The 12811-nt window shown below is 36.3% G+C and overlaps 1 protein-coding gene across 1 annotated transcript in view; it reads right to left on the bottom strand.

The window, feature by feature from the left end:
* The window catches only part of DTNBP1 (dystrobrevin binding protein 1), a 161592-nt gene extending 154258 nt beyond the window's left edge, over positions 1 to 7334 (bottom strand). The window contains exon 1 of the mRNA XM_051970655.1: positions 7080 to 7334. Coding sequence (XP_051826615.1) covers positions 7080 to 7135 — 56 coding nt within the window. The 5' untranslated portion in view covers positions 7136 to 7334. The remainder of the gene's footprint in view (positions 1 to 7079) is intronic.
* Between the last annotated feature and the right edge of the window lie 5477 nt (positions 7335 to 12811).

Here is a 12811-nt window from a genome sequence, read left to right as displayed (position 1 = left end):
AAAATGAAGAGACATGAGTTAGATTAAGGTAATCTACTTAGAATTAACTGAATGAACAAAATCAAATAGTAATCAATGATGGCTCAATGTTTTGTGTGGGAAAAAAAGGAGAAGAAGTTATAGATTAAGCACATATTGATCAGGGACTGTAAGCTAAATCCTTAAAGGCCTCAGTTTAGGAAGTATGTGATTTTAGATAAGGCTTGGACTACATTCCATGGTCCAAAAGAGGATCCATGGTGAGGAAGCATGTAATTTTAGATAAGACCTGGACTATATTCTATTGTTCAAAGAAGGACACTGATGAGAAAGCTATACATCTACTGCATTCCACTGACCAAATAGGGAAATGGTCTTATGTGACCAATCACACCATACAGAGGGTGGGATTTTGGGGGTCCTTTGTCCGAAATGTATAAATATTGTGAACATTTTCAAGGGAGTGGCTCTATCCTGCTGTGAATTCGGCTCACAGACCAGGATGGGGTCTGTTTCTCAAAATTCTAATAAATAATTCTGCTTTCTATGAGTGATCTCTGTAGTAGTCACTTTGGGTAGGTCTTTTTGTCCCAAATAGTTTGAAGGAGTCTCTTGAGAGACTTCCCCAGGAATCTGTAGTTGGCACTTGGATAAAATCATGGTTAAGTATATTTATCAAATCTGCAATGACACACAACTAAAAAGGACAACTGACATATTAAATCCGGAGTGGGGAACGACTGTAAAATCATTTGGTCCTATCTTGTCAAGGTAACCTCGGGTGACAACCACTTCCCACTGAGTTCTTTAAGTTGATAATTTTGTATGGACCGTGAATGATGTTATAAATATTCAAATGACTCTTGACAGAAAAAAAATATTTCCCACCCCTACATTAGATGATTAAGTTAGAATCCCAAAAAGCTATCAAGAAATCAAAACTTTGGATGGATTCTAGTAAAATTTATTTTATTTTTTTACTGAGGCAATTGGGGTTAAGTGATTTGCCCAGGGTCACACAGCTAGGAAGTGTTAAGTGTCTGAAGTCAAATTTGAACTCAGGTCCTCCTGACTTCAGGGCTGGTGCTCTATTCACTATACCACCTAGCTGCCCCAATTTGAATACAATTTAAAAGGATATATGTACTCCACTTAGGTTCAAGAAACCAGCTTCATAAGCAAAAGATGAGGGAAAAGTTATAACTGTATAGGATAGCAGAAAAGACAATCAAGAGGATCTGTGTTCAAATACAAACGGTGTCACTTATCATCTACATAAAATTGAGCATGCCATAACTTTTCTTGACTTGAAGTCTATCTTTTCCTCTTTCTTGGATCTTCTCAAGCTCTCCTTCAATGCTTTCACTGGCTGCATTAAGAAAAGCATAGTGTGCAGGCTAATGAGGAGAAGGACCACCAAACCTTGATCAGATCACAACTATACTATCATGCTCTGTTTTGATTACCAGTTTTAGAAGAACACTGATAAGCAGGAAAGTATCAAAAGAAGATAAAGAAGATGCAAAAGTGCTTCAAAACTGTGTCACATGAAGATTAGTTGAAGTCATTAAGGATGTTAGCTTAAAGAAGAAAGAAGGGGAATGATAATAATCTTTTACTTACTTGAAACCAGCTATGCACAAGTAGAATTAGATTTGTTCAATTGGGTGCAGAGCATAGAGCTAAGACCAACGGATAGAAGCTGCAGAGACTGATTGTGAGGGGAGAGGGGGAAAGAATTTCTAACAATCAGAACCATCCAAAAATGGAATGATTTGCCTTAGAAGGAAGAAGGATATCCCTCAATAAGGAGCTATGATCAGAATCTGGGCGACCATTCTTGGGGTAGGATTAGAAGGTTTCTGAGGGCACGTCCAATTTAGACTTTTGCCACCTGTATGAAAGATTTTATATAGCAGAAGAGCTTTTCTTTAAGGCTATGTTTTACTGTAAGTTAAATTGTTTTACTATAATCAAAAAATCAATAATAAAACAAAAGGTTCTTGTGTTCTATGTGATATTTAGTCAAATGTATAACTAAGAAAATGTGTTCTACTAAAAAGAATTATTTGCAAAGCCTCTTTCCCTCTAATATTTTCATCAATAATAACCTTCATGTATGCAAAGCTCATTCTTATAAAAAGGAAAACATAGACATTTGGTTCAATAGATAATAATATTAATAATAACAATAGCTAACATTTATATAGCATTTACTATGTGCCAGGCATTGTGCTAAGCATTGAACAATTATTATCTCATTTGGTCCTCGTAATAACCCTGCCAGGCAGGTGCTATTATTATCTTTATTTTACAGATGAGGAAACTGAGATAAACAGATGTTAAGTGAATTTCCCAGGAGTCACACAGCTAAAGTATCTGAGGATAGATTTGAACTCAGGTCTTTCTGACTCCAGATCCAAAGTTCTATCCATTGCACCGCCTATTTATTAATGCTTTCTTAATCACTCCTTTGGGACAATAATGTTTTATGATTTTTTTCTATTTTCTTAGTACATTCTCCTTAAATTATCTTTTAAAAGTATTATTTAATGCTTTCAAAATTGTGTCACCTCTTTCCATTTATAATATGCTAAGATTTCCTTACTTTGTTCTAGTCTGGTCCAATCACCCTTACTAGCTCTGATTTAAAAGTGCCATTTCAACTTCCTCAAATAGAACATCAGGAAAACAGTTATTCAAGTTCAAATGTAGTAGCTCCATTATAGATAATGAAAAAATTAAAGAAATGTGAATTAGATACTTATTTGCTATCTTCCTACTGATTATATCCATAAATATTCTTAGGATGATATGACTCAGTTGGGTCTTAGGGCACATATTCTGAAAACTTGTTTTCATGCCACTATTCTTCCTTGTTTTATGAATTGAAATAGTTTACAATCTTTTACCAACATTCTCCATAATGTTTTGTGAAAAAATTTATATTTGGAACTGGAGCTGCCTTTACTTGCCATGTCAACCCACTTCTCAAAGAGCAATTATCTTCTAATCTATCTAAAATGATTGAGTGCTTTTGGCCTTCTTATTATGGCTATTTACACTGGCTAAGGCTAAGTTTTTTGCTGGAAATGGTGATAATCCAAATTTAATTAGCTGATTTTTTTACATTTCTTTTTTTGGAGGGCTAAATAGTCCATTTCAATAGGGCAGGTTAAAGTTATTAGACTATAGTGACATATTTATCCTTTCTTCAAATTTGATGTTAATTTTTATCTTTTATCTAACTAGTTGGACCAACTATAGACTACAGCTAATTATTATACTGTAAATAGCTGTTTCTTGTTAGAGTAAATTTTTTTTGAAAGGTAGTTTGAAAGGTAGACTGGATCCATTCCTTTCCAACTTATCACTCATGGTATGTGGATGTGATGTTTCTGAGTAATCCACAAGTCTTTAACTTCTTTCTTTTCTCAAAGTTGAGTTATATTTTTCACCCTCACTCTTTTGTGTCCATGAAGTTAACAAGTATTAAAGTAAAAGGTGATTTAATCAGAAATTACACAGAATCAAAAATCTTTATGACAAATTCTGTCACCAAAAACATCTTTAAGTCTCTTTACTTTGATGTATTCTCTATGTCACACAAAATGATTTACATTAAGGGCAGATCTGACCACATTAAGCACTCAATAAAATTCAGTGGCTTCCTATTTCCACTAGAATCAAACATAATCTCCTCTATTTAGCTTTCAAAGCTCTTCACAACCTTGCCCCTTCTTATCATTATATTTCTTTCTCACTCGATTTTTTTTCTCATGCAGTCAGAATGACCTTTTTTGTTTCTCACATGATCATCCATCTCCAATTTCTCTGCCTTTGCACTGGCTGTCTCCCATGCTCAAAACACACACCCTCTTTATTTCCATCTGAAGGAGTCACTCTTCCTTCAAAATACAATTCAAGCACAACCTTCTACATGAAACTTTTCCTAATCATCTCAACTACTAGTTGTCTCAAACTACCTTGTATTTATCTACTCTTTGTTTACATTTATTTGCTATATTTATAAATTTCTCTCCCCAACTAGGATGTAAGCTCTTTATAAGGAGATGCTATTTCATTTTATCTGTATCCCCAGTGTATGGAATAGGGCCTGACAAAATGTCATCTCCAGCAGGAAGAATTTTCTTTCTTACTTTATATTTGATCTGGTCTGGTCCAGCCACCACCAGCTAAGTTTTAAATACCATTGTTTATACACTGAATATTGGCATAATATAATACATTAGTTCCTTTTCTGGTTTCAAATATGTGCCACCTGTAAGTTAATAGGCTAGAGGTGTCTCATAGTTTGTCAGTTGACTGAAACATGTAAAACAAAATACAGGACAGAGGTTTGAATCCAGTCTGAAGTGATTGCAGGATAGCTAGCCCTGAACTAGCCTCAGTTTAGTTAAACCCTAAATTGAAATATTAGTTTTCAAAATTATTCCCAAGAAGTTTCTACATATATAAAATGTCAATTGTTATTAATCTTCCTTGTGCCAAATTCCCATAGTGCCACCCAGATGTGCACTTATTATGTATTAAATACTCTTCAATATGCTCCCACTTGAGAAAAGACAAGAAATCCATCATTTTCCACTTCAGGAAAAAGATGAAGTTATCATAGGCAGTTTAACCCTAACTCTCTTAGGTCAGGTTCTGTTTTGGGACAAAATCAAGTACTTATAAATCATTTTTAAAATCAACAAAAGTAAGTATACTCTGTCCTAACACAGCAAAGATATGTAACAAACCTATCGTGGCACTTACGTTTCCTCATCTCCACGTGAAGATGTGGCAGGTCAAGGCAGAGCAGGATAAGATATGGTAAAGGACATGGCAACTTACCTGGCTTACAGAAATCCACCAAGTACAATGGGCCCTGACTGCCCACACTGCTCACAGTTCGAGCTATTTATGCTTTTAGATTACCAATGAATGTTGGTGGAATTGTGAACACATCCAGCCATTCTGGAGAGCAATTTGGAACTATGCTCAAAAAGTTATCAAACTGTGCATACCCCTTGATCCAGCAGTGTTTCTACTGGGCTTATACCCCAAAGAGATACTAAAGAAGGGAAAGGGACCTGTATGTGCCAAAATGTTTGTGGCAGCCCTGTTTGTAGTGGCTAGAAGCTGGAAAGTGAATGGATGCCTATCAACTGGAGAATGGTTGAGTAAATTGTGGTATATGAATGTTATGGAATATTATTGTTCTGTAAGGATGAATACAGAGAGGACTGGCGAGACTTACATGAACTGATGCTGAGTGAAATGAGCAGAACCAGGAGATCATTATATACCTCAACAACGATACTGTTTGAGGATATATTCTGATGGAAGCGGATCTCTTCGATAAAGAGAACTAATTCAGTTTCAATTGATCAAGGATGGACAGAAGCAGCTACACCCAAAGAAAGAACACTGGGAAATGAATATAAACTGTTTGCATTTTTGCTTTTCTTCCGGCTTATTTCTACCTTCTGAATCCAATTCTCCCTGTGCAACAAGAGAACTGTTCAGTTCCACACACATATATTGTATCTAGGATATACTGTAACCTATTCAACATGTAAAGGACTGCTTGCCATCTGGGGGAGGGAGTGGAGGGAGGGAAGGGAAAAATCGGAACAGAAATGAGTACAAGGAATAATGCTGTAAAAAATTACCCTGGCATGGGTTCTATCAATAAAAAGTTATTTTTAAAAAATTAGATTACCAATGAAAAAGAGTTTTGTTTGTTTTTGTTTTTATAAACAATAAAGCTCTCCAAAGATTCCTATTGTCATTCCACCTCTCCTTCTGCCTGACAACCAAAAACCTGTTCTTTGTCTCATCATGACCTCCAGTCACTCAACCCATTAAGTTTTGAAGGCAGGGACAGTTTTTTGAATCCATAGTGCTAAAACACAGTGCTTAGCATCTAGTATACATTTAATAAATGTTTATAGATTGAATGAATCCCTTAGTTCTTTGAGAGACTATCAGTCCCTGTGGTGGCTAGTATTCTTCTCTTGAATTCAAAATCCTAAATATCTATTATATAATAAGTTAGATCTGAAAAATCGGAAGTGATTTATCTTCTATTTTCTATAGAGCCAAGAGAAGTGACATCTTCTATTTTCCATATATAAAACAGCACAAGGACATTCTACTTTGAAAGATCCTCACAATCTTTTTTTCAAAGGGATTTGCAGCCACACATAACTCGTACCACTTTAAAGTGGTACAAAAACAAAAAGAATAATAAGCATTAAAAGTTTTCTTCTAATTTTTCGAAACTTCCAGAAGAAACTGCATTAATCTCTCTATTCTTCTAGCAAGATTTTACTTAGAGCACACTTTAAGACATGTCTGGGAAGTGAAGACTAAAGCCACCGAGGTAACTCAAGTGTCAAACTTGGCATGGGCATACAAAGGCATCATTTTGTGCAAAGAGGGCGAATTTTCAGACTGATGTGAGATTTGAGTGGGATGAGGAACGGGCAGAGAGGGAAGGATAAGAAAAAGCAATGAGGAGATCGTGTTTCGGAGTGGTCCAGGCTCTAGGCTTCCCCCTCTCAGAAATGACGGACTACAGCCCCCGCTTCGGGGCTAGCGCAGGAGAAGCCCATTACGTTAAAAGCATGAAGATGTCCCCGGGGGACATCGCCTTACTCCGGCGGGAAGTTCACCCTGGGGTCTAAGAGAGCAGAGAAGGTGGGGAGGAGGGATAGAAAGAGGAGGAGTGCAGTCCAATCAGCGGCTGCTGAGGATACGGTAGAACCGGCAGCACCCGCTGCGCGCTCTGCCGCAGCGCGGCTACGGCTAGAGGGAGGCGCGCTCCCGAGGGAAAGGAGGGGGAGGCGCGCTTAATGGGAGGAGGGAGGGGCAGAGGGGCAGGGCTAAGGTTAGGACAAGTTCCTCCAGCCTCTGAGGACCCGCACAAAGTTCCTGACTCTCGGCCTAGCGGGAAGCAAGACTTGAGAGCAGAAGGAAAGAATTCGGGGTGAAGGCTCCGGCAGCATCGTTTCCCCCCTCCTCTTGCCCTCGACACCTGAGACCCAGCAGCTCTCGATCCACTTCCTCTCCCTTGACCGCACATTACCCACCCGGAGGTGAAATCCTGCTGCACACTCAGCAGTCTCTCTTTCAGGGTCTCCAGCATTTTCGCTGCCGCTGTTGCTGCCGCCGCCGCCGCCGCCGCCGCCGGGGTCTCTTCCTCTTCCTGCTCTCCCTGCCTTCAGTCTGGATGCCTCCTATCCTACAACTGTCACCCGCGTACACATCCCCACTGGCCCCGGTTCCCCTCAAGCTGCCCCGTACTCCTAGCGCACCGCCCTCCGCTCTCGGACAGCAGCCGCAGCCCCCGCCTTCCGCATTCTCCGCCCCCTCCCTCCTGGTGGCCACGCCCCCACTCCGGCGCAGCCGTAGTAGCTCCAGCCTTGGCTCAAAATTCGCTGAAGCTGCAGCGAGCGGCTCCAGAACCTTAGAAAGCCAGAGAAGCTTGCACCACGCCTGCGCGCCTCTGCCTTGTCCCGCGCCGGGGGGAGGGGGCCTGTGAAAGTCTCTGTATGGAATTCAGCCATAAGCGCCTCTCTTCCTTTCGCTACCCCTCAAGGAAGTGATAAACTCCTCGAAAACTATACTTGGTTTTCTGCAGGTGCGAAAGAGTGATAAATAGCAGCGAGGTGGCTCAATGGATAAAGCACCAGGCCTGGAGTCAGGGAGACAGACCTCAGTTCAAATGTGACCTCAGACTTATTAACTGTGTGACCTTGGGGGAGCCACTTAACCCTCTTTGCCTCAGTTTCCTCATCTGTACAATGAGCTGGAGAAAAAAAAGGCAAACCATTCCAGTATCTTTACCAAAAATACCTCAAGTGAGGAAACCCTAAAAACAGTGATAAAAACTGACGGTTTCCACCTTAAAGATAGGATCACATTAGAGATGAAGAAACTGATGATCATAGAGGTTCTGATGACCTGCCTATAAATATCAGTTATTATGTAAATTCATGACTTTTGAAAAAAAGTCCATTGGCTTTCCACAATGTGTTTGTGTGTACATAGTAGTGCACATAGACACACTCTTTGGAAAGAACTTTGTATATATCATTTCAATTGATCCTCACAAAATCCTGGAAGATATTGTTCTTCCCAATTCAAAAAATGAGGAAACAGACTCATTTTTAAACTGCTCCCTGCTGGAGGGTGGTGGTGGTGGTGGCAGAAAATTGAAAAATAGGAAGGAAACTACATCAAGACTTGGAACACAAAAGCCAAAACAGATCTAATTAAAAGAGATAAAGAAAGAAACTATATCTTGCTGAAACGTAACATAAACAATGAAATTATATCAGTACTAAACATATGGGCACCAAATGGCATAATCTAAATTTTTGAAGAAGCTGGATGAATAATAGGAAGAAAGAGGTAATAAAACTCTACAAGAGGAGGATAGATAAAGCTAACTAAAAATTAAAGTTAAGGAGGTGAATAAAATTCTGGAAAAGTTAGATATGATAGATCTCTAGAGAAAACTGAAGGAATAGATACGAATGTACTTTTTCTCAGTAATATGCAGCAACTACATAAAAACTGGTCACATTAGGAAATAAAAAAATTATAATCAAATGTAGAAAAGCAGAAATAATAAATACATCCATTTCAGATCATAATGCAAAAAATTGCTTTCAATAATGAACAATGGAAAGAGATTAATCTAATCCTAAAAAAAAAAAAAAAAAAAAAAAGTGGGTCCAAGAACAAATCATAGAAACAATAATTTTATTAAAGAAAAGGACAATGAGACAAAATACTAAAATTTGTGGGCTGCAGCCAATGTGGTACTTAGGGGAAAATTAATATCTCCAATTGTTTATGTCAATAAAATAGAGAAAAAGCAGATCAAGGAATTGGACATGTAATTTTTAAAACTAGAAAAGAACAAATTAGAAACCCTCAATTAAACATCAAATTTGAAATCCAGACAATCAAAGGAGAGAGTAATAAAATTGAAAGTAATAAAAGAATGAGTAAATAAAACCAGAGGGTGAAAAAACCAGTAAAATAGATAAACCATTGGTTAATTTGACTTAAAAAAAGGAAAGAAGAAAACCAAATTACTAATATTAATAATGAAAGGGGTAAACTCACCACCAATGAAAAAGAAATTAAAGCAATAATTAAGAGCTATTTTGCTCAATTAAATGACAAATTTGACAATCAAAATGAAATGGATGATTATCCACAAAAATATAAATTACTTAGATTAACAAGAGAAGAAATAATATGCTTAAACCTAAGAAAAAGAAATTAATAAGTCATCAATGAAGTTCCTATGAAAAAATTCCCAGGTTCATGTAGATTCACATGCAAATTCTACCAAACTTTTTTTTTTTTTTTTTTTGAAGCCTCAATACTATAAAACTATTTGGGAAAATAGGTGAAGTAGAAGAATTCTTTTATGACACAAATATGGTACTAATGCCTGTAGAGGGCTGAAACTATTGGTTTTGATGCACTGAGGTTGGGACTGTTGAGCACTTGAGGCTAACTTCTGATTGGACGATACTCTATGGGGTTATGCTTGAAAAATGGTCCTTTCCACTATCCATACTGGCTCAATGACTGGTATATAGAGGATTGTAGGAGGGACTAGGGAGTGGAGAAAAGTGAGCCAGGGATACACTCTGGGTGGTAGAGGAGAGGGAAAGTGGTTGCAGAGATTCTGCTTCCAACCTGTTCAATTCCATGTCTAAAGACCAAGAATAAAGACTAAGGACTTTTGCTTATCCTGACTCCAGCTGATTCTGGGGTGTCCTGGGTGCTAGCGCGGTTGTCACATAAAACCAACAGAAATCATATGATTATCTCAATTGATACAGAAAAGGCCTTTGACAAAATACAGCACCCATTCCTATTAAAAATATTATAGAGTATAGGAATAAATGGAGCTTACCTTAAAATAATAATTTATCTAAAAACATCAGCAAGTATTTTCTGTACTGAGAATAAGCTAGAAGCCTTCTCAAAACAATTATGGATGTAACAAAAATGCCCATTATCATCTCTATTATTTCATATTATACTAGAAATGTTAGCTATAGCATTAAAAGAAAAAGAAATTAAAGAAATTAGGATAGACAATGAGTAAACAAAACTAACACTCTTTGCAGATGATATGATGGTCTATTTAGAGAAACCTAGATAATCAAGTAAAGAATTACTTGAAATTATTAACAACTTGAGCAAAATTACAGGATAAAATAAACGCACATAAAATCATCAGCATTTCTATGTGTTGCCAGCAAAGTCCATCAGCTTGAGGTAGAGAAATTCCATTCAAAATAATTATACACAAAATAATTAAAATAATTGGGAGTCTATGAGCCAAGACAAACCTAAGAACTATATGAACTATATAACACTTCACACAAATAAAGTCAGATCTAAGCAATTGGAAAAATATTAATTGCTCCTGGGTAGGCTGACCCTATAAAATAAAAATGAAAATCCTCCCCAAATTAATCTTTTTATTCAGTGACATATCAACAAATTATCAAAAATTATTTTATAAAACTAGGAAAAATAATACAATTAATCTGGAAGAACAAAAGGTTACATATATCAAGGGAATCGATGACAAAAATGCAAAAGAAGATAGTCTAGCTCTACCAGATTTCAAACTGTATTATAAAGTGCTAATTATGAAAGCAATTTGGTATTAAGAAATAGAGTGGTGGAGCAGTGGAGTAAATTGGGTACAAATTACATTATAATAAATGATAATGGTAACCTAGTATATAATATATCCAAAGAGCCAAGCTTTTAAAACAAAAATCTCATTATTTGACAAAAACTAATGGGAATACTGGAAAAGAGTTTGGCAGAAACTAGATATAGATCAACATCTCAAACCATAAACCAGGATAAGATTAAACTGAGTACATAATTTACATATAAAAGGGTGAATCCACAAGCAAATTAAGAAAGCATTGAATATCTGCTAGATTTATGGATAAGAGAAAAATTTGGAATTTTTAAGGTATAGTATTAAGGATTAATGATTTTTAAGATATAGAGACATATATAAGATATACAGAGCATTACAAAATAGATACCTTTGATTATGTAAAATTTAAAATGTTTTGCACAAATACAACCAATGTGACCAATATTAGAAGGAAAGCAGAAATGGCGGTGAGGGAGGCGGGGAATTTGCAATAATATCTCTGATAAAAACTTCATTTTTCCAATATATAGAGAACTGAATCAAATTTACAAGAATACAAATCATTTCCCAATTGATAAATAAAGCAAAAGATATGAACAGGCTGTATTCAGATGAAATCAAAGCTATCTATAGTCATATAAAAAAAATGCTCTACATCACTATTGATTAGAGAAATGCAAATTAAAACAACTCTGAAGTACCACCTCATACCTATCAAAGAGGCTATAGTAGAAAAGAAGAAGAAAAAGAAAGAGGAGGAGGAAGAGGAAGAAGAGGAGGAGAAGAGGAGGAGGAAAAGGAGGAAGATGAGGAAGAAAAAGAGGAAGAGGAAGAGGAGAAGAAAGAAAAGAAGAAGGAAAATGCTGGATGTTGGAGGGAATGTGAGAAAACTGAAAGACTAATGCACTCTTTGTAGAGTTGCAAACTGATCCAATCATTCTGGAAAACAATTTAGAACTATGGCCAAAAGGGCATAAAACTGTGCATACCCTTTGATCCAGCAATACCACTGTGATGTTTTCATCCCAAGATATCCAAAAGAAAAGGAAAAGGACTTATTTGTACAAAAATATTTATAGCAGCTCTTTTTCTGGTGACCAAGAATTGTAAATTGAAGGGTTGCCCATTAATTGGAGAATGGCTAAACAAGCTGTTGTTTAGAAAGCAGGATGATTTCAGAAAAATCTGGAGTTAGATGAACTGATACATAGTGTAGTGAACACAAGCAGAACATTGTATACAGTAGCATACAATATTGTTCAATGAAGAATTGTAAATGCTGCTGTTTTCAGTAAGTGATCTAAGACAATCCCAAAGCACTCATGATAAAGCATATTGTTTGTCTTTAGAGAAAGAACTAATATTGGCTGAATACAGATGGAAGCATGCTATTTTTCACTTTCATTTTTTAATGTTATATGAGACTTCTGATTCAAATGACTAATATGGAAATATTTTATATAATTGCATATGTATTACCTATATTTGATTGTTTATCATCTTGAGGTTGGTGGGGAAGGGGAAGGAGAGAATTTGGAACTAAAACTTTAAATCAAAAGTTTTTTAAAAATCTAGAAAGTGAAAAAAAAAAAAGAGAACTTGAAATAACTTGAATTTGCATGTGTGTACACACACATGTACAGATATACCTATGGGAGCTTGCACACTAATAAAATATTTGCAATATATGTATTTACCTATTTACAAATAAATATGTATCATGTATATGCATGTACAGGCTGTTTGCATGTATAGATAAATTCAGATTTATACACATACATCTGTGTGTATAAATACATACATGTATATATTCAAGATGCTCCAAAAAGACTTAACATAATTTTAAATTTAGCTTTAGTTCTGGTTGTAGTTGGTTGTACTTTGTTTTTGAAAAGGACAAAATTACATCACTATATTAGAATCAAATTAGTGTATTTGCTCATATAGCACAACATCTTCTCTGATGAGGGCACACTATGCTGGGCAGTTCCTATGCCAGTGTCTTACATATGATACAATCAATTCTAAAGTTCTTTAAAGAGACCTTGAAAGTATCTTTTTATTGCTTTTTCTGACCACATTATGAGCACTTGCTCTGTGGGAGTT

The sequence above is a fragment of the Antechinus flavipes genome, chromosome 1, assembly GCF_016432865.1.
Source record: "Antechinus flavipes isolate AdamAnt ecotype Samford, QLD, Australia chromosome 1, AdamAnt_v2, whole genome shotgun sequence".
NCBI classification, from domain to species: Eukaryota; Metazoa; Chordata; class Mammalia; order Dasyuromorphia; family Dasyuridae; genus Antechinus; species Antechinus flavipes.
Note: the sequence above shows the minus strand (reverse complement) of the source record. Positions and strands in the feature narration are given on the sequence as shown.